The following is a 27,650-nucleotide window of genomic DNA, read 5'->3' as shown; positions in this document are numbered from 1 at the left end:
TATTAATAAAAAGTTAAATTTATAACATACAATCATATAACAAATCATTTTGATAAGAGATTGATAAGAATGACTCGTGATTTGTTTGATTGAGTAATTTTATTTTACTAATCGAGTCAACTTATGAATCCACATATTGACTCGACACCAATCTATCATTAATCAAGTTTATATGAATATAATTATTTCTAATTCATTTTTTTTTTTTTATCTCGTATCTTTTAAAAGAATATATAACCCAAATCATAACGTTGGGAAAAAAAAATCATTAAGTTGATATGGAGAACGCACTCTCCACAATACCGAGGAGACACAATTTAACATCTTTGATTACTAAGAAAGATTAAAAAATATATATAATTTCATTAATAGTTATTTTTTTAGCTATTAAATAAAAATAAAATATTCAAAAGAGTATTTTTCTTCTATTTATAAAAAAAAATTATTTTATAAATCAAATATTGACATATTTTGCACAACAATATAATTTGTTTTATTTTAAAAAACCGGTATACACTTGCCGTGCCGCATGTGATCAGATAAACCCAAAGATTCGTCTTACGTGGTAATTCTACGAAGGCAGAAAATCTAGCTCTTTCCTGTTCTAAGCTAACCTCTTCACGTAACATTGCCATATCCCCATCTAACTCTCACCACTAACAGCACGACACCTGTCACAAAGTACCTTTATTTCCCCGTATCGCTAATCTATTGAGTGTGAGGATAATTACCATAGTCATTGACGGTACTCGATTATTTCCCATCGGTTAGGTATGCATACAAGCAAAGCCGAGAGGGTCTGGCTTTTTCGTTCTTGCAGTGACTTTCTTCTTTGGCTTTCTCTGTCGTTCACCTTCTCTTGCTCTGTTCCTGTGCGTTTGAAAGGTATCGCTACCGGCGACGTCAAAGACTCTCCGGATAATCGGGGATTGGACAGACGGGCGTCGCAGAGGAAAATGAAGATCTTCGTGAAGACTCTCAAGGGTACTCACTTCGAGGTCGAAGTGAAACCCGAAGACACGGTACCCATGCTTTTCTTGATCTCTTAATTTTGTAAGTTTTTCCTATCGTCAGTTGATTATGTGCGATTCCGGTATCGATGCTTTTTTTGATCTCTTAATTTTGATTTTTTTTTTATCCTGATTCCTGACAGTCGGTTAATTATGTGGGATTAGTGTTTTATTTGTATTGCTATTGGAACTAATTTTGATTTATGTTTTCTTTCCTTTTTTTTCTTGGCAGACGAAGGTTAGGGTTTTGTATTTCTCCAGCGATTGATTTCGCATGGTCGTATAATTTGATTATTTTTTTGTGAATTATGCCTGAATTTCGCAATAATGTGACCTTGGCGTAGGTAAACGGTGTAGTTTAACTTATTTCAGTTTCTGATATCTTGTACGTAACTAGTGAAATTCCAGTATTTTAATTTTTGGGAGACTTTTTGCACTTTTGAGTCTGCGGCGTGGCGGACCCATATTGATTTGCATTTAGCTCTGAAGGGAAGATTTTAACTTTACCAATTTTATGCGTTTCTTAACAGTAGTTTACTTCCCCGTGTGCTTTGGGTTTTTGCGCTTTCTTACTTGCAAAAAAGTGTTTTCTTAACGGTATGCAATGCCGTCTGTATTGTTAAGTGTTTGTCTGGTGATAGCTCTGAGCTTCTTTGTACCGTAAGAAGACTGCCGAGTGGTGACTTTGTTGGGATTTTTCATCTCCTCTATGAGATGGCTTATGCTTACGTACCGTCAAGGATTGAATGCAATGTAGTGCTATAGGATAGATGGAGTCTGTACATTCTGAAGAGCTTGTTAAATATTTTGATAAATAGAAGAGCTTCTTAAGTATACAAGCAAATCAAGGACAAGCTTTTTAAAATTTACTGTATAGGAGATACAATTGTGAGATAGATGGTGGTTGTTTCTTCTTCTCCCTCTCAAGCAGGAGGGAGTTGCTGGAATCATATCTTTGCTGCATTTTATCTCCAAGTTTTCCATAAGCATGTATTTCTTACACTTTAAAGCATCATCGAAACCATTGTAAAGTTATCAAATGATACATTACTTCTATGCCCTTTATATCACACATTTCAATTTGTTATAATTCTCACTAACTTGACTTGTAAAAAAAGAAATAAATAAGTCTTTCCAGCTTCTACGAAGGTACCACTTGTTAGTTTCTTCTTGTGCAATTCAATCCTGTGGTTCCTCTGCGACTTTCTTTTTGTTCTGTATACTTGGCTCTTGCGTATTCTTATGATTGCTAATATTTTCTTTACCGATAAAAAGAAAAAAAAAAAAAAAAAGAGTTTCAGCCCATTTTTACAATTTTTTTTCCAAATAATATTTTCAGGTTGCTGATGTCAAGCAAAATATAGAGGCTCTACAGGGTTCTGTTGTTTACCCTGCTGCACAACAGATGCTTATTCATCAGGGGAAAGTTCTTAAGGATGCCACAACACTTGAGGAAAATAAAGTTGCGGAGAATAGTTTTGTTGTCATCATGTTAACCAAGGTGAATATGTTATCTCATCTGGAGTATGTTTCTTACTTGAAAAAGGAAGGTTAAGAAATGCACGTGGGACATAGTTTTACCTCTGAGAAAAGAAGGTTGTACAACAGTTCATGATAAGAAACCTTACAACAAAAACCTCTATTGTCTACTTTCTCTTTTCTCTCTTATGTTTTTTTTTTTTTCTCCTGCCCTGAGAACTAGAACTCATGCTACATTGATAAAAAAAATAAGGGGAAAATTGCAATGATGTCTATTTTTTCTGTTTTTATTAGCACTGGGTGTCTAGGAATAGCATCCTGAGTAATCCCGGGGGTGGCCCTCGGCAAGGAGTTTCCCGCAAGTGCACCTCGGGTAATTCAAGAGGAATGATGTCTATTTAGATATGACAGATATAAGTATAAAACAATAAGTAAAAAAAGTAGAAAATTGAAGATAGTTGTTTCCATTTAAGATCAACTAAAGGCAGGTGATTTGATTGCCATTATGCCGTGAAAGTCTCTTTCATATATCTTCTATTTATTTGCATATCAATTGACCGACCTGTAGGGGCTATCTATGCATCTGTTTTGTGTTCTAAGCGAGTATTTTCTAGGCTATGTATAGTCGTCAATCCATTGTAGAACTTATAAACTCAACAGTACCTTGTATATTAGATTCTGATTGTAGGGTGCAGTCTGGGTATCTCTTTGGATTCAATTTGTGTAGAAAAAAGGGAAAAGAAAAGGACTACTTATGGTTGGAGCTGTTTCATGCTAGATCCGTGTGTTTTGTTAAATCTTTGGCTGTCGTGTGTTTTCTGTATCCCCAAAGAGTGACGATAAGTCTGATTTTGGCAGCCTACATTATTACAACCTTGTTTCCTCTTCTGGTTGGCTGGTGCTGTAAAAAATAAGATATTATTTATTATCCATGCTGAGTTTAGGTTATTGGGCCTACAATTTTTAATTTTTGGTATTATGTTGGTCACCAATGCTGTGAAGGATTCTGCAAAAGATCATATTCAACCTAGGCATAGTTTATGTCCCTTGATTAAGGTTCATTGTGCAAGGATTTTCATAGTGAAGTGAGGTGTTGGGAGGGGTGGCTTCCATATGGTCATATACTTCAACATGATTTTGCATGAGGTGGCTGTTCTCAGAACTTGAACTCCTTCATCTGCACTTGATAGCCATTCATATCCCTAGGTTTACAACCCTAGGGGTTGGCTCAAGTGGTAAAGGCTTTGGTCTTGGGGGTATGCTCCTTTTAGGTCTAAGGTTTGAATCCCACTGGGTGCAAACAATCTCTAGGGGCCATCGGATTGGGGGATGTTTCCCTTGAATTATCCGAGGTGCACTTGTGGGAAACTTATTGTCGAGGGCCTGTGCACCCTTGGGATTAGTAGGGACGCTCTTCCCGGACACCTAGCGTCATTCAAAAAGAAAAAATCCCTAGGTTTACAAATTTCAATTACTATGTTCTAACCACTTGAAAAGAAACTGGAAATTCAACTTCTGTGGAAAGTCGAAAATTCTTATTTTATAACTTAGTACTCTTTTTACTTATAAAAATAAAAAATAAATAACTTACTACTACTTTTTACCTTTTTTTTTATTTTTTTTTTCCTTTTTAAACTTCACTGTGTTGGTTTTCTCATTGCATCACAAGATATCATGTAATTAAAAATAGCTGTTCAGGTGTCTTACTGGTTCTTAAACTTTTGTTTTAAAATCTATTTTTTTTAGAGTCCCTTAAGCTAGTTGCTTTAATGTTTGACTAACGTGTGCATGTTGGAACTATTGCAGAATAAAGTCTCATCAAGTGGAGCCTCAAGTACAACAACTGCACCCACAAGCCAAGTAAGTACAGATGAGGCTGTTTCAATCTATTCTACTGATTTCTGTTGTTGTTATCACCAGCATTGCAGTCATTATTTCCATTTGAAGTTGCTCCAATAGAGCCACTTACCTGTGTAGGCCCAACCTGTGAGTTCACCTCCTACCTCGACACAACCAGCACCACCATCTCAACCTCCTCCCTCAACTCCAGCACCGTGAGTTAAAACCTCTTCTTCAAAGCTTAGTATGAGTTTGGAGCTCTATATAGCTGCAGTTCGCTTCTTACTTGGCTGACATTTCTGCTGCTTTTTATCAAATTCTGCAGAGCACAGACTGCTCCCGAAACCACTCCTGTTGTTGTCCCTCCTGCTTCGTGAGTAGTGATAGTTATTGTTTTGGATATGAGTCTCATGCGTGATGGTTAAGACCTTGTGTTTTAACCTTCGGTTTAGAACTTCAAGCGATGTTGAATAATGTTTTATTTCTTTTACTGTATTGTTTTATTGATTATTCTCATTTTGGGTTATGCAGTTCAGAATCAGATGTTTATGGCCTAGCAGCATCAAATCTTGTTGCAGGAAATAATTTGGAGGCTACTGTTCAGCAGATTCTGGATATGGGTGGGGGAAGTTGGGATCGGGACACCGTTGTCCGTGCTTTACGTGCTGCTTTTAACAACCCTGAAAGAGCTGTTGAATACCTATATTCTGTAAGTCTTTTTCCAGTCTGTGTTCATTGTCTGTTTGTATTTCACCATGTGACTGGATCTAGCTTGTAAGTTGTAGACTCGTTTTTCTTTCAAGCAATTCATGTTTTAACTCATATAATGATCAGCTGACATAAATGTTAGAACACAACTTTAACTCCTAGGGGTTGGCTCAAGTGGTAAGAGTCTTGGTCTTGGTGGTATACTCCTTATAGGTCCTAGGTTTGAACCCTTGGGTACAAACAATTTCTAGGGGCCATGTCCCCTCAATGAAAGGCTAATGATTTATCTGATCCATGTGTGGGGGACGCGTTACACGGGGCTGTAGTTTAACCAGGTAAAAGGCATGTTGTGTTTGCTCGGTCTCCAGGATTCCTCATCATAAAAAAATATTAGAACACAACTTTTGAGATCGGTCAATTTGGGTCTTAGTACAATGCAGTTTTAGCTGCGTCACTTGCAAATAATGGGCTTCGAAAGGGTAATTTTAGGTTTAAGATCAACGTATGGTTGCAGGGAATGATTGTCCCTCTCTAATTGGGAAGAATTCGTTTTGCCCATCATTTTGCAGATCTAACTAGGGCTGAAAAACTATTAAAGTTTCAATTCACTGTTGCATGTTTTCCAAAGCTGACACGAAAACCTGATTTTTTTATGAGACGATTTTATTAAAAAGTGAGGCGCTACCAAAGTACAGTGAGCGTGAACATTAGAAGCACCTAGTTTGAAAAAGTAAAAAGTTACGAAAAGATATGAAAGGCTAAAACTGGACAAGGTTAGAGATGCTGCCATTCAAAAAATGCAGTTGGCCATGCAAATAGATTACAAGTTGTAATCTTTCTTCTTTTGATCAATCCCAAGACCCTAGCTATAATTAGGGGCTCTCTCTCTCATCGTTTCGTATCGGGTGTTATATGCGAAACCATAGAGGTATTATCCAGCCATCTTTTGGGATCCACCAACAACTACAATATTTTACTCGACTTCGATTAAGGCTTGCATTGATTGTTAACTGTACTAGCAGACAGTATAAATTTTTGTAACACTTCTCCCCAGCATCTGTGTTGGGTAGTTGAAGAGGGACATGGATGTAAGTGGCGTTGACCTAGTTTATGGTGGGATGGTAATGAGAGCTGGTGTGGGCCTGGGTTGATAATTGAGAAAGGCTTGTAACTTGTCATACTGAACGACAAATGCTAAATGACTAATAGTGCATTCTCATGATTGCCTCAAAGTTTATTTTAATAACCCAAGGTCCTAATCGTTGCATTTTTTTGGCTTACACCCCTCTCTTTTCTTAATATCATGCCACATAAATTAAGAAGCTTGTTTTACATTCACGTGTTTGAGCCATTAATACAGAATATGCAGGGTAGTACATCCTATTTATAGCCAACCATGCTAGGACCTTGTCTTGTGTGGAGTTGCGTTGATCCTACATGCTGACTGTGTTGCTCTTGTGGAAATTCTGTGATGAGCATTAAACATGTTGCTCATTTTATTCACTCATGTCGATATATATTAATTTGGATTTAAGCATGTCTCTCTGTTAGTCATATCATCAGATAAGATGAGAGTTAATACAATTTCAGGGAATTCCTGAGCAAGCAGATGTTCCCCCGGTTGCTCGAGTTCCGGCAAGTGGTCAGGCAGTAAACCCTCCTGCCCAGGCTCCACAACCGGCAGCACCTACTAGTGGGCCCAATGCAAACCCCCTAGATCTGTTCCCACAGGTAGATACCTTTTGATCAATTACTTATAAACATTGTTGAATCAACTAAAGGACTTTAAATCTGTTTTAATCAGGGTCTTCCCGCTATGGGTACAAATGCCGGTGCAGGAACCTTGGACTTCTTGCGAAACAGTCAACAGGTATCATCTTACCTATGACTTTTCCCAACCTGGGTGTTGGCTTATTGTCTACAAACTTGCTTGAGGTTCCTTGAGCATTTTTTCTTTATTTCAGTTCCAAGCCTTGCGACTTATGGTGCAAGCAAACCCCCAAATATTGCAGGTACTCTAATGTCACATGTCAGGTTCTTGTTGTGGTCACCCTGGTCATTTTTAACTTGTAGTTGAACATGGTTTCTTCTAACTTCCTCTTCCATTGCAGCCTATGCTCCAGGAGCTAGGGAAGCAAAATCCGCAGCTAATGCGTCTGATTCAAGAGCATCAGGCTGATTTCTTACGCCTGATAAATGAACCAGTTGAAGGAGAAGGGTAAGATGAATACTTATTTATTCTTATCATAGGTGAAGGGTGAGATGAATATGATGCGATATTAGTTGTTTTTTTATATATATGGGGAACGAATGGATGCTTATTTGCATATTAATATATAATCAGGAACCTACTGGGTCAGGAGGCTTCAGCAGTGCCACAGGCTGTGACTGTCACCCCTGAGGAGCGTCAGGCCATTGAACGTGTAAGTTTGCTGGCCCTTATTTCTAGCCTTTCAGTAGTTATCAGTTTTTTCTGCAAAGAGTGAGACTCTGCAAGGGAATATAGGCCTCCATGCCGAGTAATTCTATCAAGTTGTATTATATCTGTTCCTCCTCAAAATGTAATGCTAGCTCACGTCCTGTTTACTCTGTTTATTTTTGTCAATTCATCCTTTAAATACTTTACTTAGATGAACTGACATGGTCTTATTTCTTTACTCTATAGTACCCACCCGTAGCTTTGAATTCTCTGAAAATATGTGCCTAGATTATTTGTGAGCAATTAGGCCTATTCATATGCATTCGGGAAAAGTTAAAACTTAATTGTGCGGTCTGCAATGTTTCAAGTACATGATTAGGCCTATTCACCATCACCATTGTCGTTTATAATTGCATGTCTTAGAATCTTGTCTTTTCTTTTGTTTTTCTTGGAATAAGACCTTGTATTATGAAGTGAGGCAAGTTATGTGAAAACTATTCATGTACTCTTTACCAACTTGGAATCTCTTGCAGCTTGAAGCGATGGGCTTTGACCGGGCCTTAGTATTGGAAGTTTTCTTTGCATGCAACAAGAACGAGGAGCTTGCAGCCAACTATCTTTTAGATCACATGCATGAGTTTGAGGACTGATCGAAGTGGTCATCTTTCCTTATTTTACTTTTTTTTTGGGCTCTTTTCTTTCGGTTATGTCGGACTTCTCTGCCTCGGCTGTCAATTTGGTTTGTCTTTAGTGTCTTTATCCACTCATTTGTCCTGTGTAGTCTTTTTAAACAGAGATGCTGTCAAGATATCTATGCCCCGCCTTTTCATCCTTTGCAGTCCATCCCTGGCATTTCCAAATTTATTTTCTAAATATTAAATCGCAAAACTTATACATAATTTTGTGATGGGACATGGGAATAATGATTTATTTTTCCTGCCCAGATTTGCTTAATGTTGTGTAGCTGAAGGACATATCATTACTCTGTATACAATGCATTCCCATACCGACCGTCTGGCACATAATTAGTAAACACTAATAATTTAACCTGAAATGGTACTGGTAACGGAAGCATTATCTCGGATTCTCATTAAAAGCAGAAATACAAGGTGCAATGGAAGAGTCAAAATCGGTAGGAATAGTCCTCCAGTCTTTCATCATTCTTTTTGCCGATGATACGATTATTTTTACAAAAGTAATAGAAAAAAATGTGAAACAATATCAGAGTCTTGATAAATATCAGCAGTGGTTAGGACAAAAATTTAACATGCAAAAATCCTTCATTTTTGTCACAAGAAATGCTAGGCTAAGAAGCAAAAACGACAATTAATTAGTGGCTACCATACAAAACATCTTCGGCAAAAATGAAATATTTGGTAACCTTATTTAGCAGAAAGAAAAAGGAAGACTATCAAGATTTAAGAGATGCTAAGCAAAGTGGACAAGAAACTGGAAGGATGGAAACTTAAGTTGCTCTCTCAAGCGGGAAGAACAACATTGATAAGAACAATTGCTAAGCACCATCCCAACATGCTTCATGGCTTCATATTAAATCCCCAAATCAGTATGTAAGGCACTTGATACAAGCTTTAAAAATTTTTGGTGAGATTTCTCTAAAGATAAGCGTCACAACCAATGTTTTGAATACCGAGCCAGACGCCATACCGGTCAAGACATTGAAATAAAATATTTCGGTATCAATACCGTTTCGAGATAGTCGATATATGAATAAATTATATATAAAAATTATATTATAAAATAATAGTATATATATGAATAAATTATATATAAATACATATATATAAATTATAAATAGTCTAATCTGAATTGTGGGTCAAAAAATGAGCTTGTAGTTTGAAAAAATGAAAAAAAAAAAGAAGAACAAAATTAAAGGCCGAAATATCGGCCGATATTTGGGCCAGTACAAAATATATGTAATACATGTACCGGACCAGTGGCCGGCAAGGCAAATACTGGCCGGTACGGTACAATATTTTAAACAATGGCCACAACTTAACTCTCAAATCTTAGAAATTCATATGCCAACCAAAAGCTCTTGGAGGTCTTAGAATTAGACAGATGGCAGACATGAATAAAGCAATGCTAGCAAAAACGAGGTGAGAAATAAGCAAAGGACAAGATAGACTTTGGCATGCAATTTTATTTGCAAAATATCACAATAACACAAATTTCTGTCAAACAAATCCGAAGTAGATGGACTCAAGCCTATGGAAAGGGATATTACAAACAAGAGAAACTCAAAAAAGGAAGATGCTACCAGATTAGCAATGGAAGTTCAATTAATATATGGTCGCAACCATGGATCCCAACTACTAGCAATTTCAAGCCTAAGTCACGACAAAGAATGGAAGAGGTTTATCCCCACTTAAAAGTTTAAGATCTCCTCACTGATATCCCCAGATCATGAAATATTCACAAAATGTAAGAGCTGTTTGATGAAGAACGTATAATTGAAATACAGAAAATATCATTGTCATCCTTTTCACAGAGTCAAGACAAAATAATCTGGACTCCAAGCAATACAGGAGAATTTTCAGTTAAAACAGCTTACCAAGTGGTAATCAACAAATAGGAGACAATTCAATAGTCCGCCACTCTGAATATCTACAAAAGCATATGGAAACTGAAACTCCATGATCAACATAAATTATCGCTTTGGAAACTTCAATGGAAAATATTGCTTACCAGATCAAGAATCCAAAAAGTTATTCATGAAACTCCATCAGAAGAATGTCTTCTATGTAACCAAGAAGAAGAAACATCACTCCATCTCTTCCTAAAATGCCCAATTGTCAGGATTTTGTGGTATCAAAGCTCATGGTCACTGGAGCTGGAAACCCTGCCAATTCAGTTTATAATGGATTGGATATATATGATCATTTCTCCGACCATACAATTGGGTTTGCGAGAGGAAGAAGCACATCACTTTCAATTGTTTGCTATGATAATCTTGGATTTCATCTGGAAGCAAAGAAATGAAATGCTACATAATCACACTTCCTTCTCTCTTGAATTAACAAAAGCTCAACTAAACAAAATATACCAGGAATACAAGGAAGCATGTAAAACAAAAAAGCAAAGCCAGGCAGATAGTTGGAAGACCCCTCCTGATAACTTCTTGAGTTTTTCATTCGATGCAGCAGTCAGAGATTCCTTCTCAGTGGCTTCAACAGTATGTAGGGATCATAGTGGAAAATTTTGGAAATCCAAACAGAAAAGCTTTTCACTTCTAATCCCTTAGTAGCCGAAGCAAAAGCAACTCTCCTAGCCACGTAAATGGCCTCCCAAAGGCAACAAGAAATGACAATCTTGGAAGGTGATTCGCAGCTTATGATAGAAGCCATAGTCAATAAAGCAACCCCTCACTGGCACATTGACCTCATCATTGAAGACATTAAGCATATCTCAGCCTCTCACTGTCTCACAGGCTTTGGAACTTTGCCAAAATTCATTGACTCGTAAATAGATGTGCGCATTCTGTGGCGCAATGGACAGCAACCGACCTTGTTTTTAGTTGTATACCGTTCTGACCTATTATCTAGATGTTTGTTGTTTCTTGATAGTGAAAATTATCCACACTTAACTTTATAATTATTATTATTATCTTATAATATATGCAAGGTTGCTTAGAAAAAAAAAATACCTGAAAAGGTCCACATATGGATAGATGTTATTATGACCAATTTTGGATAGTTTGAAGCTTTAATACGTCAGTTTTGACAGTTAAGGTGCAAAATCTAAATACTAAAATTTTTCTAGGTGAAAAGTATGTCCAAACTTTAGGGGTATCAAATCGTGTTAATGGGTCATATTATGTCAAGACATATATATTATACTATATGAGTCAATCCTAACCTGGTCTGTTAAATTTATTGTGTCAAAATCTTAAATTTTAACATGATCTATTAACATAACGGGTTGTATTGTATCAACCCGTTTTGACCTGTTAGTAAATACTACAAAATAAGTTAACACAACTCAACCCGTTTTAATCCATTTATGTAAATGGGTTGAACAGACCCGAAATTAATTCGACTCGAAATTAACCCATTTGACCTAGTTAAGTTTAGCATAATTTTATATAAATGTTAAAATCATAATATCTATAAAAAATATAAAACTAACTATAAGTCTAAAATTACAATCCAAATAATAAAAATATCGAAATTAAAATCTCAATAATTTTATTTTTATGTATAAAGGTGAAATTGTAATTTTAATTTTCTTAATAGACCATAACAGTTCAAAACAGGTTGACCCGTTATTAATCCGTTTTGACCAAAATCGGTTAAAACTAAACTCAAACCCGTTATCATCGTGTCGTATTCGTATTGGATTAACGAATCATGTTTCATATTACTACCCCTACCAAATCCTACACTTTATTCAAGGTTAACATGACAAAATACCGTCCATACTTAACCGAAAAAATAAAAAATACGATAAGAACGGTCCACGGCAGTAAAATAAAGTAATCTTCCGACTTGTCTGTCTGTTTTTTTTTTTTTTTTTGACAATTAGAACCTCAGTCAAAAGTAACGCGATTCGTCAAAGTGTGATTCGTCAAGGTATATGGCCTGAAGGCATAATATCTAAACCTCTAAAATGGAGGTGTTGGATTTGACCCCCTCCCCGACTTAAAAAAAACAGAACAAAAAAAAAGTAGCGTGATTCAAACATTCAGAAATTATCTATAAGCTTATCGTACAATATTCTGCAACTATTACAGATGCTTTCTCGAGGACCAATCTCCTCTACCCAAATCGCTTCTGGTGTATACTTGGCCAAAAGACATCGGTTAGAAATTTCACTGAACCTCAATCCATAAAATCCACTGCAAAACAGGTGTTTTCACTTTTCCATGACATAACGAATAAAGCAGGCTCAAGACCAAGCTTCAACATGGTAGCTGCCAGCCTTTTCCAGTGCCCTAAGCCACCTCACAGCAGATTCCTTTGAAAGCCCACCTTCCGTGGATACAATATCCTCAAAGGCAGACAACACGTCAGAAGGCATTTTGGTGGATGAACCTGCAACATAGACAGCAGCTCCCTTGCTCAGCAATTTCCATATTGCCCGACTATTTTCCCGCATCTTATGCTGCACATAAACCTTCTGCGGCTGATCCCTTGAGAAAGCAACAAAAAAACCTCCACCCTTAGCTTCCGAAAGTACTCCACCCTCTTGTGAATGCGACAACCAAAAGTCTCGGTATAGGAAGTCATTCTCCTCGTTTCGGCAACCAAAAAAGAAAATAACTGGAGCGGTTGCATTGGATTCACTTTGTATAGCTCTTTCCTCCACAAATCCACGGAAAGGTGCACAACCAGTTCCAGGTCCAATAAGAATGAGGGGAAGTGATGGTGGTGGCAGAGGAAGGGTACCTTTCCGAAACCATGCTGGAACATAAATGCCTGTTCATGACAGAATGAATGTTTAAGTATATTAACAGGTAATATGCGTGGTAGCTTATTTTATAATGTGCTCTGATAGGTACATTTATGGCATACTTTGTTCAGGATGAAGTTTGGCTAGCCACATTGAGCACAGACCACTTCGCTTTCTTTTAAAAGGTGTTGTCCATGACACTACATCGACAGTTAAGTGCACTTGATTGGGGTGAGCTGAAGGGGACGAAGATATGGAGAAAGCTCTGGTTTTTAATGGAGGAACCAACTGCACTAGCCATTCAAATGGCATTTTGACAGATGGGAAGTCCTCTAATACCTGTTTACAAAGAAAATCATTTCATTAAACAAAATGAGACTAATCACAACTGGAGCATGCTAGAGAAGAAAAGAGTAAATAATAAAAGATTGTTTGGATTTTTCAGATAATTTTAATAAGCTACTTGACACCTGAAATCCTCTACAGCCCACTAAAAGGAAAAACAGTGGCAATTTTACTTCAATTGTGAAAGAGAGAGCATCAACACAACAACACCCGTCCGCATGAGAATGCCAAAAATATATAAGCGCTCTAAATCATCTGCAAATCAAGGTTTTATCATGCAACCATTTACCGCATTTAGGAAACGCAATTTGCATCTCATGCAGCATTTAGCAGATTCAATAAACAATTAGTAACACAAATTACCCTCATATGACAGAAATGTTGATAAAGGACAGAACAGTGCATAAAGCTGTAATCCTGGGCAGCCCAACCGAGTATTGAAAGTTCAAGCTTCATTACTGAGCTAAGATTAAATGCTTAGGTTTAGTTCTTTTTTTCCCCTCTGTTCACGCATGATTTGATTAATTTATTCTTTCCACATAAAATAAGTACTACCATTAGAGTCTAAACATTTCATTAACTGGTACTAATTATTATTGTTTAATTACTGTTATGATTATATCATTCAAGTTAATAAGATAAGCTAATTTCTTTTATCAACTTATACTAGTAAATTTACCAATCTTGCATTTGCAACAAAATCATATAATATTTTCTCTTCCAAAGTCCTAGTTATATTATATTTTATGACCTTATTTCCTTATTTAAAGCTTAGAAAATCCAATATCGAGTTCACATAAATATACTTTATAGTTTACTCATCATATAAATGTAACGTATTTTCTATATACACAGCTCGACTTACAATAATTAGGGATTCAAGCTATATCTATCCATTAGGAGGGGGATTCTCTCTCATCTTTTTAAATATTTACAATGATCTTATTACAAACTCAAATATTTTTTTTTGACAAGTAAAAACAAGCTCAAAAATAATATTATAGAAATTAAAAAGTTGAAGTTATGCATAGTTAGACGGGCTGAATTAATCAATTAATAAACAATTCTACATCTTTCTTCAACCTTAGTTTGTTTGATAAACAAACCGAACTTGAGTTGTACATCAGTCCTAAGTGCAATGAATCAATTATATTCACTTGAAATCACCTCAAGAACAGTTCTTCGTTCCTTCTGGTTGTATTGGTACAGATCATCTCTTCCTTCAGGTGAAGCAAAATATTGAAGTCTTTCCTTTTCATGTGGAGCTGTTGCATAATAACTAATGACCTGCAAAATATTTTAACAGAATGGAAGATAACTATAAGAGTACAAACGTATCAAGATGCATAACCAGTAGAATTTGGTAACATTGAGAAACCATGCTTAGGATGAAACACTACTCACTTGATTTCTTTCCCCTAAACAATGGACAGAGTTGGACAACTTATCAATAATAAGTCTGAATTCATATCATTGTTAGACTTGCAATCTGATTGTGTGCAAAACGAGATTCTTCTCTTTTGTTTTTAGTTGACTTTTTTGATTTTGTATGTTTGTTTTTTTCTTTTTTTGTCCCATTGGGTGGCCTTCTAATAATGAAAATCAACCAAATTGTGGACGCAACTTCACATACAAAATTCCAGTTCATATTCTTAGAGTATGGATCTAGCAATACATCCAAAACCAATTTATTTATTGAGAAATGATATTTGTAGTCGTGGAGTGCGCAAGCGCCACGCAATTCCTTTGAAAAAAGTGAATAAATACAAGAATCACATGAAAAAAAAACTAATTTTTTAATAGTAGACCCCACTCTTTCAAAAGGATTGCACAACGCTTGCACACTTCACAACTGTATCTAGTATTACTTATCTTTATTTTTGATGATGTGAAACCTGACCAAACAGGATCCTTAGGATCCACCCAAGGGGAGTAAACTCCATATATACGACCCCACTCCTCAGAATCATGTATCGGGTAATTTAGGGGAACACCTAATGTGGAATCGAGCCAGGGATGTCTAAAGTCTAAAGCTCATCCCACGCTGGCGCTTTGACCACTAGTCTGCACCCTGGTGTAATCTAAAAGCCATAAATAGATGAGCAGTAAAGATCGAAATCCATTACCCAATAGAATGAAGAAAAAAACTAGGAAGCAAGAAAATGACATGTAATACAAACTGGCAGTGGCAATTTTCTCACGAAAACCCCCATAGAAGGGGAAAAACAGAAGAGCTAAAGCATATGGGGTCCTTGCCTCGAAAAAATAGCGACGAGGAGAAGCTGATGCAACATCCATTGTCAATTCCACGAAAGTTTTTAATTTTATCGGGACCTTGGCAATTGTACAAGTATGAAGAAAGTGATTGTCCTTCTCTCTAGGATGAACCTGCAATCAAATAAAATTAAGTTTATTAAGTTTGGCTAGTAGACAGATATGCTAAGAAGTATGTGTATGCATGATGTATCAACGAAAATGCATCAAAGAAAGAAAAAGTGCAGGGCATCTTAAAGAGCTAAACATCTCATATTTACGTATGTCATTGGCCTAAAATTTTGGGTTTGGGCCCAAGAAAATCAGCTCTCACACATCTCTCCACTCATATCCTTATAAGCTTCCTGATGTCCATGTGGTGCAATCATCTTGGTCTACTACAATCAAGCCATAATGATCAGTAATTGAACTTTAATTGCAAATGGGCAGACTATATTGACATGCACTCACAAATAAATACACACATATAAACAAACCACGTCAGCCTGGTGCTCCCTTTATTGCCCAATAATGCAACTCTAGTGCATTAATTCTAAATGTAAATCTATCTTCCTAACTCAACATTTCATTTTAGCAACTTTCATCCACCGTGCATACTTCTAGACAGTCAAAAGCACTCTTTTTCACTTGCAGACTTATTTCCTAGCACTCTTTACCAAATAGGTAGGCGTTGCTAAGCATATTGAGAAGCCTTTAAAGGGTTTCTTGTGGAGAAGGGTATGTGGAGAGTCACATGGTTAGTTGGCCAAAGATTTAAATCGGGGTCTCCTCAGGTGGTTTGTGAGGCAAAAACCTAAGGGAGGGTTTGTGGCAATCAGCAGTGGAAATTAAGTATGATAGCATTTGGGGCGGGTGGTGTTCCAGTGCAGTCAATGGGCCTTTCAGAGTTGGGGTGTACAAAAACATTTTGAGGATGGGAAGAATTCTCAAGATCTATTGCATATGAGGTGGTATATGATGGACCCAAGATCAGATCTAGCATGCTAGTTGGCACAAAGATCAACCCCAAAAGGAAGTCTTCCCTCTGTTGACAATTGCTTGTTGCAAGGAGGCGTCCGTTGCAGATCTTGGTCAACCCTTTTCAGTGGTAACAAATAATTTATATTCTATACTTCGGGCCCATTTTGTTCCACATGCCTAGTATGAAACGTGGTAAAATATGATCCCAGACAGGAGCAATACAGGGAAATCAATTCCCTTACCTAAGGGGTATTCAGCCCATACATAAATATCCATTTTACGTACTTGACAGGCACATATGAAGTTTTGTTTTTATAAGTAAGAAATTTTATTGATTGAATGAAACTAGGCAACGCCTATGTACACAGGAAGTATACAAAAGAGACTCCTAATCACATTCTAGAAAGCTGAAAAGAAAACAAGAACTCGTGAACATTCCCTCCCTTTAGTACAATAGCAGCCAACCATTGGACTAAAGAAAACACAAAAAAATTCCATAATTCCCCCACATTTCTCTCCTTCTTGTTGAAGCATCTCTCGTTTCGTTCCGTCCACATTTGAAGTTCATACAACCACAGTTGCATATGTGGAAAAAGCTTGTACAGTTCGGAAGAGGTTTTGACAAATGGTTTGCACATCAGTTCATTTAATTTTTTTTTGATCGGTAAACAAGTTTATATTGATCAAAAGAGTAGGCAAGAGCCCAAGCATGCGGGACATATACCAGTTCATTTAATGATGGAAGAGGTGTGTGTGATTATAGGCAGTCAGTGGGTCCCAAGAAATATAACTAGATGCAAATTAATAAACAACCACAAAGCAGATATTCATAGTTTTCTTTACTCAAAGAAATAAAATCTTAATTGGTAGTATTAAGAACTTGAAACCCCTTAAGAATAATTAAAAAATGAAGGATTGGGAGATCAGGACTCGTTCTTGAAACCCCAGATACCTAGGAGCAAGGCCATGTAATTATCTGTATTCATTTATGTGATCACATGCTATGACTCAAAATCAATTTATGCGAATGTACAATTCAAAAGAGAAATCACTCAGGTTCAGTCAGCAAACAAGAAAACTGCTTACAGTAATCAAAGCATCGGGGTCCAAACTACAACGCTGTATGAAAGCATCCACTGCAGCAGAATCCTGACTGGGGAGAACCTCGAGGACGCCACCAGCCACATATTCAATGACCTGAATATTCAAATAAAGTGAAAATGATGAATTTTTCTTAATATTACAAGATAGTATATGGACTCGGAATACAAAGTGATGAGGGGCAATGGCGGAGCTTCAGCATTTTTTTGTACACACTTTAATGCTTTGGTTTTCAGCCATTGTACTTAATGGAAACGATGCACATGACTTCTTGTCTTTAATCTCTTGATCTTAGAATGTATTTAGGTGTTCTTTTGTATACTTCTTGTATACATGGGCTATGCCTATTTCATTCTTATCAATAAATTTACTCTTATAAAAAAAAAAAGTGATGACAGGCAATCATCTTGTGTGGTGGTAAAAATCTCAGGCTGCCAAGTGCAAGTGCAAAGGCTAAAGTCTAGAGAGTGGTCACTGCATGCAAGCCACTCCCCCTAGGACTCCACTTAAGTGGGAGTAACACTGGGTAAAGATAGAATACACAGAGACCATTATATTTTCACCAGAGAAGAACATAAAGTACACAACTTACAGAAGAAACAAATTCAAACTCAAAGTGGCGCACATCCTTGCCACATCCTGCTCTAGTCAGCGGTTGATTTTTAATCTACACAAGAAAATCCCAACAAAGGAGGAATTCAAGAGAAAGTGGTGGTAGAGAGAGAGACCAAGTAGCCATGACCAAATAAAACGATAAAAAATACATATTTCACAACCAATTTTTTAGAAGTAAAAACCAGCACAACATAAATGTCAAATAGGCAACAGCAATCCAAGACATTTAGGATTAAGAAAGACCTTAATATTCTCAGGGTTAATGCAAGATGCATAGACTAACCACATTAAAATATGAAGGATCTCATTTCTTTTATTGGTAAAAAGTTTTTTATCGATCATAAGAATGGGCAAGAGCCCAAGTGCGTGGAACATATGCAATGGCATAGTCTGCTAGTCTAGTGATTTAAGAAATTCATGAAAGTTCAAGCGATTAAAATCAATTACAATAGACCAATGTAATAAAGCATTGAGAAAGAAAATTCTAAGCTCATCTATTGACCGCTCACGATCTTCAAATCTCTGGAAACGATCTGAATTTTAGACTACTGCATGGTCTTAAATGGACATTTATGAGCTAAACATTTTCTTTCTTCTTATAATTTCTTCCAGGAAGCAGGATAAGGGAGTCCTTGGACAGCCATTATGGAGCACAAAAAAGCTCCTAACCTCAGTTCACACTTGGAGAAATTGTATGAAATAATCATCCGACATCACCAAAATGACATTAGTTTATTCGTGCATTTTTCTTTTTTATATTACATTTTTTCTTCTCTCTATATCCTTCCGTGCAGGAAGAAGCTTAACGGTTTATTTTTATTTAATTAAATCTACTCGGATGAAAAAAAAAACACAAGACAAAGAAGGAGATAGTAAATTTATAGAATAGAAATTGTCAGAATTTTTAGCGTGTATTTAATTTAATAGAAGTGCGATCCCAGTTCAAACCATTGTCCCCATTGCAAATGCAATCAATGGAGAAAGGGCTTTTACTTGTAAGTATGCTCTTGCAGGGGCTGCCACAAAAACTAAAATAGAACCTATCAAATATTATAGAAAAATTGCAGGTCCAAACAACTACACCAATGTAAGAATAAATAATATGTATCTTTTGGTCAATAAATTTGTTTCAAATGGATATCTTAGCATCAATTTCATATATTAAATTATTTGGTTTTCCAACAAGTTTTGTGTGTCATTTATGAGGATAGGGACTTGCGAAATTGATAAGGTACTAAGCTCTCCTAACTAATTTGAACAAGTAGAGAGGGCCGAGTATCATCATCTTCTCCCATTTCAACTGAGGAACCAAAAAGTTTGGAACTTAAAATACCACAGGTAATGCAATGCCTTGCGCACTATATATTGACCAAGATCAGTAAACAGTTAAATAATGCATTGCGGAACTACAACAATAATTTTTTTTTTTCTGTACATTAATGGAGCCTGATATCAATACCATTTTCAGAAAGCAGCCAGGCCTAGTCTTGTCATGAGTAAATTTTCCAGGAGACATTGAGCGAGCCCACCCAATCTGCATCTCAATCCATTTTAAATCTGAGACATCACAACGAAATATTTAGTATGTCAGTAAAAACCCCATTACCTGAAAATTAATTGTTACCAGTATAATTTGAAAAGTAAACGAGGATATTTGCTATAAATAAACTGATTTGACATAACAAAGTAATATCTCAGTTTTATCTTCAAGTCAATCCACTTTTTCTATGAAAAATAGATATCACAGATAAACAAAAGAGAACACATGAAAAACTCAACTCACCACTTCAATCATTGAAAATTTATTCTCTGTATCCTAGCATTGCTTTTCTGATTAATAAATAGGTATAGGAGAAAAATATAAGGAAAAAATCTAGGGACTAGCCAATTTTTGGTAATAAAGCAGTTTCTAGTAAACTATATATAGACTAGAATTAAACACGGATGTTCTAGTGACATACCTAGCATTCACAGTGATGAAAATATATAATTCACAGCCGAATAGATCAATGAATATATAAAAACACTAGACATGTATCATGTTTCCCTGTATATCTCTATCTGAATTCAACCTTTCACGGGATAGGCACATGAAACCCGATTCTAGTAATATGAGATGTTAGGTTATTCATTCTCTATGAATGCATGGTAGAACAGTAACAAATGGCAACTAAGAAAAAACTGTTTAGGAAGGCAAAATATTGGCTTTTTAGTTTTTATTGAGCATTTACCATGAGAAGAAATCTATCACATTACCAGGGTTAGTTGGCAATTGTGAATCCACATTGTCATCACCATGATACGTGATCTGAACTTTTGGTTGATCAATCAATTTCATATCTGGAATCGCCAAATATGAACCTTGTGGGAAGAATTTAGGATTGATTTTATTCAAGATACTCCATAGAGATGACATCCATGGATCCAGTGCAGCTTCATACCTTTCATCAGAATCTATCTTGAGCAAACTTGATATTATCCCAAGGAGCACATCATAGTTAACTTGCACACAGACAGAATTTTATGGAAAATGATGAACTTACAACTCTTTTACAACTCTATATGAAATGGAGAGTAGTTCTTATAAAATTGAAATATATTTTAATGAAGTGGCATGATTGCATTGGTAGATTATAAAATTAGTTGTAAAAGTGTAGTAGGTGCATCATAACTGAAATTTTATTGCACTTGGGAAGAGAATGAGCTAACCGTTACAAAACATATAAGGAAAAAAATGTAATGTATCAAATTCATCTTTGACTATATCCCACCTAGTTGGGTGCTGAAGGCTTAGAAAGGATGGCCAGATTGGGTCTCAAGCAAATCCATGATGTATGGAGAAGGCCTATGATCACGTCAATTGGAATTTCCTACTTTACTTGCTGGAGAGGTGTGGTTTTGGAGAGAGATGGTGCTCATGGGTCCGGTGGTGCATATCCACAGTGAAGTTCTCAGTTCTGGTGAATGGCAGTCCATATGGTTTTTTTAATAGCTCTCGAGATCTAAGGGCTTGTTTGGAAAAAGTTTTCATCCCAAAATTCTCATCTCATCCCATCTCCTTCCCAAACATCACGCAAACACAAATTACTTTCAAATTAATCATTACAACCTTTTCAAACTAATCATTACAATTTTTTCAAATTTTCAAACAAAAAATAAAAAACAATTCAACTTTTTCAAATCATCAAACAAAAATAATACTAAAAAACTATATTCTAACAATATTTTAACTTTATAATATTCATTCAACTTATTCTCTCTCCTTTCTCAAAACCACATAAAATATTAACTCAAACTATCTCACTACTATTCACAAACTATCTTATGACTATTCATAAAATTCTCATCTCATCTCACTCCCCAAACTTGTCTTAAGACAAGGGGATCCTCAGTCTCCACTCTTTTTCGTCATAGTCATGGAGGCGCTTAGTAGAATTATTTCTGCCTTGGTTAATGGTGGTTTTGTGGCTGGTTTTTCTGTTGGTGACATTAATAGGGGTACTCTTAACACTTCCCATTTTTTGTTCGCAGATGATACTCTAATTTTTTGTGAGGCAGAACACAACTAGATTCAGGCATTGAGGGCAGTTTTACTCTGTTTTGAAGCTGTATCCGGCTTGAAAGTGAACTTAGCCAAGTCAAAAATTGGGTCCAGTTGGTAACACTTGCAACATCCAGTGGTTGGCTAGCTCTCTTGGACATAAAGTTTCTTCTCTTCCTATGGTTACCTCGGACTTCCTTTGGGGGCAGCATCAAGGGCTTCAGTGGCCGATCCCATGAAGGTAGTTGGTGATCTAGTCCAATGGAATGTGAGCTTTACCAGGGTGGCCAAAGATTGGGAAATTGACAGCTTTGAAGATCTCTTTAGACTCTTGAACTCCATGAAACCAAGCCCCCAAGGATCAGATACATTGTGGTGGGTACCTGCAGGAAAAATGTATATTCTCGTTTCACTCTTTCTATAAGTCACTCACACAATTGCATTGAAATCACTTCCCATGGAGAAAGATCTGAAGAAACAAGGCGCCCCCTAAAGTGACATTCTTTGCTTGGATAACTTATCTGGGTAAGATTTTGACGATGGATAATTTACAGAAACGTAGGGTGATTATAGTGGACTAGTGCTATATGTGTATAAAAAATGGGGAGACTGTGGATCATCTTCTGTTGCATTGTGAGGTTGCTAGAGTGTTATAGGAAGATATATTCAGGCGATTAGAGCTAGCCTAGGGGTTATGCCTGCCACTGTGGTTGAACTTCTAACCAGTTGGACAAATCTAGGCGGTATTCCACAAATCACAGCTGTGTAGAAGATAGTTCTTATATGTATTATGTGGTGCGTATGGCAGGAGCGTAATGATCGGACATTTGAAGACAAGGAGCGCTCATTGAAAGAGCTTAGATTACTTTTTGTTAGAACCTTATTTTTATGGGTCAAAGCTGTTGATTTCAACGGCACTTGATTTTCATGATTTTCTTGTTTTTATTTCTCCTTCCTAGATAGGTGTCACCTCTTGTATACCATATTGTGCACTTGGGTTATGCATATTCTTTTTAATACAATTGTTTACTTATATAAAAAAAAAAAAAAAAATTCAATTGGTTAAGATTTTATCACTTACAGTTCAATGTTGTAAGAATCTACTTGTGATGCAGGGTATGTTAAAATTGAAATTAAGGCCCCGTCTTATCTCATCTCATCATTACAATTTTTTCAAATTTCCACACAAAATATAATAAACAATTCAAAATTTTCAAATCCCAATTCAAATTTTTTAAATTCCAAAACAATAATAATTTAAAAAAAATAATATTCTAACAATATTTTTTTCATCTTTCATCTAAAACTATCTCATCTCATTTCTGAATCCAAACCAGCCCTAAGAGTGTAATGAGGATCTTGTCTACATTCTGTGTACAAAGGGTTGTAGACCTTATTGCGCCTTTTTAATGAAAAATATTACTTGTACAAAAAGAGAGAATAATTCATATTGCTATCTCAAAAGTGATTCAATTTTTCAATTTTGGCAGCCTAAGAGCTTTTTACATGTGGGGCCTTCATGCAACACATCTGACTGAAGCAAGACCTATATGCTCTAGAAGCTTAGGTTGTGTCTTGAGGATAAAAAGTTTTTTTAAATTGAGTCATTACAAGTTAGGGAAACTTCTATGAGCAGTGGCAGATCTAGGATTTCATAAAATTCCCAGGCATCATTTTATTTAGAAAAGTTGTTTTCTTAATTATGTTTGGCTAGCATTACAATTTTTCATAGGGTTCTATGAGGCCTTTAGTTTGCTAATTGAAATAGGAGTTCTAATCCTATTAAGAGATGCTAAAATCTGAAGCCTATATATATAAATATATCTTTTTTTTATTAGTAAAATCTGAAGCCTATATATATAAATATATCTTTTTTTTATTAGTAAAATCTGAAGCCTATATAACTGTCATTGAAATCAAAAGCTCAAATTTGAATAATGCAGGTGGGTTCGTGTATGTGGGGTTTACTTTGTAGGAGTTAGTTCGAAGGGCTTTGCCTTGGTGAGATTCCATGTCATCAGAAAAAGTAAGAGTGACTACGCTTTTGGAAGAGGCTTGTATGCCTGATTTCTTTCTGCTCTTTCTCCATCTCACTGTTCATGTAACTATCTGTTCACACTAAGAAGCTTCTTCATTCAAATCCTTTGATCTTAAAATTCTCAAAATTAGCATAGATCTTTTGAGTCCCAAGCCCCTAAAATTTTCCATAAGAAAAACCTTAAAACAACCTAAAAAATCTCAAATCTGCTTGCTGTTTTACTTTAAGAAATAGTCCTTTTTACCCTTTAAAGCCCACCACAACATATGTTAACAGATTTCATTAGCAGGTGCTCGCTGGTCTAAATCAATCAATGTTTTTACAACAAAGAAAAACTAAAAGAACATGCAAAGTGAAAATTCGATGAAGAGAATCATAAATCTTTCCATCAGTTATTTCACTATAATCATACCCTGAAGGGTGCTGATCATCTCCCAAACCTTTTTCAACAACGGCCACAGCCCCAAGATCTGCCAGTCTTTTGTCAAGCTTCTTCGCAACAAACTGCAGCCATCAGCATAGACAAAAACAAATTTTACTTCTTCAAACACAAAAAGTTACCAAGTTAAGATTGAAATGACACTTACAAGCATGCGACAGGGAGATTATTTGAGAAAAGAAATCCAAGATGAAAATTCCACTTGATAGACATCTAAACAAGTCAATTAAGATGATCTAACCAATATAGTACATATTTACACACATATAGCTCTATTAGCAACATACTGCAAAATGGAGGAGGTTAACAAACTTCCCACATTTTATGGAACAGCAATTATTGAAATATTGTGGGTCAACATTTATCTAGTTTCTACATATAGTAAAACTCCAGAAAGTGTTACATTATATTTCTGGTAACCAGAATCTCCCAAGCCAAACACAGCATAGTGTACACCTTCCAACCAATGCTTACTTAAATTTCTCTGCAGAAGAAACCTCCAAAAGACCTACATAGATACAAGCAAAATGAGACAACGGAGAAGGAGAGGGGTTAGCCCAAATATAGACATCTAGCCCACTCACAAAACAGAAATAATAATGTTCATAGTAATTCCATACAACCTTCATGGAATCTGGTGTATCTCCCTGGCCTGTGGTAGAAGCAACAAAAATTACAGTGTCTTCATGAGGTAAGGAACTCTGAGACAATAAACAAGTAACATTCTAATAAGCAATGCTTTCAAGACATGATAGCAGGTGCCATGAAAGTTTTAGTAACAGAAGGCACAGCTTTCTTATCACTTAGCAGTAGGAAATTATACAGATCTATTATTACAATCACCACTGACAATATAGGAATTAGGAAAGATAGAACTGACTCTGCACTAGAGGACAATAAAATTCAAAGGAAAAAAAAAGGAGAGGAATAAGACCCCATTGGACCTCCACCAATGCGTTGCAACACACTTGCAATGCATTTCATCTCCATCCACTTCTCTATTTCCAACCAAGAACGCTACAATCTCATCTATCCAATCATCCCCCTCTTCCCATGCCCAGGGCGGCCCAAAAAATGAGAGCTATGGTTGTGACACGTGCAAACAAGCAATGAACATTAACCCCTCGTATACTAAAAAAGTGAACCATACGTCCGCACACAACAAAAAAGTGTACGTAGCAGAGAATAATGCTTCTCTATTAAGACAATATCCTCAAGGCCAATTCATTATGGGTTTTTACACTATTTCGAGCCTTTCTAGAATTCATTGATAAGATAACAGGGGATTGGATCCTTGATCTAGAGAGGGTCCTTTAGCTGATAGGAATGTTGTTCACATTTCATCCCCCTCGGCAAGTAGCTATTCTTCATGAGAAATTCTTACTTTCTGGCAGATGAAATGGAAGTTTGTTAACTTACTTTCTGTATACCAGGTTCTGTTCCAAGTAGAAAAGAAAAGGCAACTCCAAGCATAGCACCCAGCTTGCTAATACCACTCAGAGTTGGAATATTACAAATCACGATTGCAGCCATCAGGCATGTAAAGAGGCTGTCCAAGGAAAAAATCTACCATTAGAGGTACCTTAGTCTGCCAAATACTCCTCCAAGAAAAAGAGTACACAAGGCAAATATAGAACAGTGAACTTCCCTTTCTTGGAAAGGTTCCAAAGAATCTTATCTGCATCTCCATGTCTTAATCAGGTAGGGTATAAGCAAAGCTAACATTCCATTGAGGAAGCCCCCCCCAAGAACTCCAATAGGGCAGCCACTGAAGTTTCCTGCACTCATGGAACATTGAACACCTCTGGGTAAGCTTCCAAAAGGGCTCTGCCTCCATACCATAAGTCATTCCAGATTCTGATCTTAAGCCATCACTCTATTCAAATCTAGTATGACTAGAAGAAACCTCATCCTCTTCTAATATTTTTCCACAATCCCACCCCATGTGGCCCATGTATCTCATCACAACACCACTCACCCCAGGCACTACCAAATTTAGACTCCACTATAGCTTTTCATAAGGCCTCCCACACATGTTGGAAATGGCAAAGCCACTTGTATAGAAGGGCCTGATTGAATATGAGAAAGTTTCAAACTCCCAATCATCCCTCATAGATTGGAGAGCACACATTCTCCCAGTTTACGAAGTGAGATTTGAGCTCTTCACCTTGCTCCCTCCCTGAAAGTCTCACTATAGCTTCTCTAATTTGATTGGCCCCACTAGAGGGAGGTAGAAACAGGGACAAGAAATATGTAGACAAATTGGAAAGAGTACTCTTGATCAAGCATAATCTGTATAGCAGTACCTCACTGAGATTGAATTAAGCTCTTTTTAGAGAAAGCTGAGCTTTCCTTCTGTACAGCTCTTCCAATTATCCACTCCCACCAACAATTTAGGCTCCGACATAGGTTGCTTACAAGGGCAGGTCACACTCTAAGACTCAAACTCATCAGGGGGTGATTCTGATACCAAAATCCACACCCAAGAGCCATAGATAAGCCCCACCTTTATACTATTTGAGATTACTTATAAAAAAAAAACTATTTGAGATAATCATATTCCAACATGACACATAACGCTGTTGAATTGTCTCAGATAACAGTTTCGGATCCTAGTACCAAATCCGACCACCTTTTTTTTTTTAGAAGAAAACAACATCTTGATCCCAACGTTTTTCTCCTCTTTTTATTTGCTTAAAAACTCAACAAACCCAAGAAAGGAAAGAAAAGATAAGGAAAAATGAAAAAAGGAAAACTTACAACGTCGTATTCGTCCATAGAAAGAAGCTTGACGGAGCATCCCCGGCGCTCGGCTTCTCGGCCCACACGCTCCGCCGCGTCCAACGCATTACCGGTTTGAGTAGCGTATAGTATCAGCAGCTTGGGCCTATCTTCCATACTGCTTAGTTCCTTTTTTATGTATACGAAGATATTAGGGTTTAACTTGGCCAAACCTCGAAGCTACCTACTGCTCTATGGAATTTAAGAGCCTGAGCCGCGGAGAGGGAGGAAGAGGGAAAGCCTGCATCTGCGCCCAAATCTAAAGCTTTTTCAATGTCAGTTTTTATTTATTATAAAAAGAGAACTGCTATTATCTAAAAATATTATATAAAAATAAATTTATAAGATTTGTTTGATCTATTTATAATAAAAATAATTTTATAATATGACGTATCACATCAAACTATATTAATTTGTAAGTTAACTTTTATATAATTTTTTATGTATAAAATATTTCTCAGATAAAAGAAAATACCTAGAAAAATTATAGATTTACATATAGAATTTATAAAATAATATTATAAATTGATGTGAGTACATGTGATACCTCAAATTTATTTTATAATAAAAAATGTTTTCTAATCTATTATATCATATTAAATTATATCAATTTGTAAACTTCGACCAAATTTTTTTCATAAAACATAACTTACGATCGTAGTTAATTACTTTTTTATGTGGAAGGTGAATGT

General features: G+C 36.3%; 2 protein-coding genes across 7 annotated transcripts; one reads left to right on the top strand and one right to left on the bottom strand.

Moving 5' to 3' along the window:
- Positions 1 to 760: 760 nt before the first annotated feature.
- LOC108987071 (ubiquitin receptor RAD23d-like) lies at positions 761 to 8,396 on the top strand. The gene is made up of 12 exons (XM_018959922.2): positions 761 to 1,022; positions 2,350 to 2,511; positions 4,296 to 4,349; positions 4,467 to 4,543; positions 4,654 to 4,701; positions 4,860 to 5,037; positions 6,627 to 6,767; positions 6,841 to 6,906; positions 7,001 to 7,048; positions 7,148 to 7,254; positions 7,381 to 7,459; positions 7,989 to 8,396. The coding sequence occupies exons 1-12, from the start codon at positions 774 to 776 to the stop codon at positions 8,103 to 8,105; spliced, it is 1,326 nt and encodes a 441-aa protein (XP_018815467.2). The 5' UTR covers positions 761 to 773; the 3' UTR covers positions 8,106 to 8,396.
- A 3,575-nt stretch (positions 8,397 to 11,971) lies between these two features.
- Positions 11,972 to 27,224, bottom strand: LOC108987067 (NADPH-dependent diflavin oxidoreductase 1). 6 transcript variants are annotated; one of them, XM_035694702.1, is made up of 13 exons: positions 26,938 to 27,224; positions 24,801 to 24,878; positions 24,581 to 24,685; positions 24,151 to 24,242; positions 21,888 to 22,083; positions 20,416 to 20,600; positions 19,619 to 19,716; positions 18,137 to 18,211; positions 17,530 to 17,640; positions 15,466 to 15,597; positions 14,377 to 14,496; positions 12,987 to 13,203; positions 12,040 to 12,890 (listed from the first exon to the last, which is right to left on the bottom strand). In XM_035694702.1, exons 3-13 carry the CDS (start codon positions 24,622 to 24,624, stop codon positions 12,361 to 12,363), a joined length of 1,800 nt encoding a protein of 599 aa, XP_035550595.1. In that variant the 5' UTR covers positions 24,625 to 24,685; positions 24,801 to 24,878; positions 26,938 to 27,224; the 3' UTR covers positions 12,040 to 12,360. The 6 variants fall into 6 exon arrangements, with proteins under 6 accessions (XP_018815456.1, XP_035550595.1, XP_018815457.1 ...); XM_018959912.2 differs by lacking the exon at positions 21,888 to 22,083 and adding an exon at positions 25,597 to 25,955 and having other exon boundaries at positions 26,938 to 27,027; XM_018959911.2 differs by lacking the exon at positions 21,888 to 22,083 and having other exon boundaries at positions 11,972 to 12,890.
- Between the last annotated feature and the right edge of the window lie 426 nt (positions 27,225 to 27,650).

The sequence above is a fragment of the Juglans regia genome, chromosome 10, assembly GCF_001411555.2.
Source record: "Juglans regia cultivar Chandler chromosome 10, Walnut 2.0, whole genome shotgun sequence".
Taxonomy (NCBI): Eukaryota; Viridiplantae; Streptophyta; class Magnoliopsida; order Fagales; family Juglandaceae; genus Juglans; species Juglans regia.
This window is presented reverse-complemented; position numbering and strand designations above follow the sequence as displayed.

Excerpts from the sequence above, each read along its gene's own strand:
- LOC108987071 (XM_018959922.2), top strand. The coding sequence starts at position 774 with ATGCATACAAGCAAAGCCGAGAGGGTCTGGCTTTTTCGTTCTTGCAGT. Across the intron at positions 2,512-4,295 it reads TTGTCATCATGTTAACCAAG|AATAAAGTCTCATCAAGTGG; the intron begins GTGAATATGTTA and ends GAACTATTGCAG. Across the intron at positions 4,544-4,653 it reads CCTCCCTCAACTCCAGCACC|AGCACAGACTGCTCCCGAAA; the intron begins GTGAGTTAAAAC and ends CAAATTCTGCAG.
- LOC108987067 (XM_018959911.2), bottom strand. The coding sequence starts at position 27,075 with ATGGAAGATAGGCCCAAGCTGCTGATACTATACGCTACTCAAACCGGT. Across the intron at positions 17,641-18,136 it reads AGTTTGAATTTGTTTCTTCT|GTCATTGAATATGTGGCTGG; the intron begins GTAAGTTGTGTA and ends TTGAATATTCAG. Across the intron at positions 14,497-15,465 it reads CTCGTCGCTATTTTTTCGAG|GTCATTAGTTATTATGCAAC; the intron begins GCAAGGACCCCA and ends AATATTTTGCAG.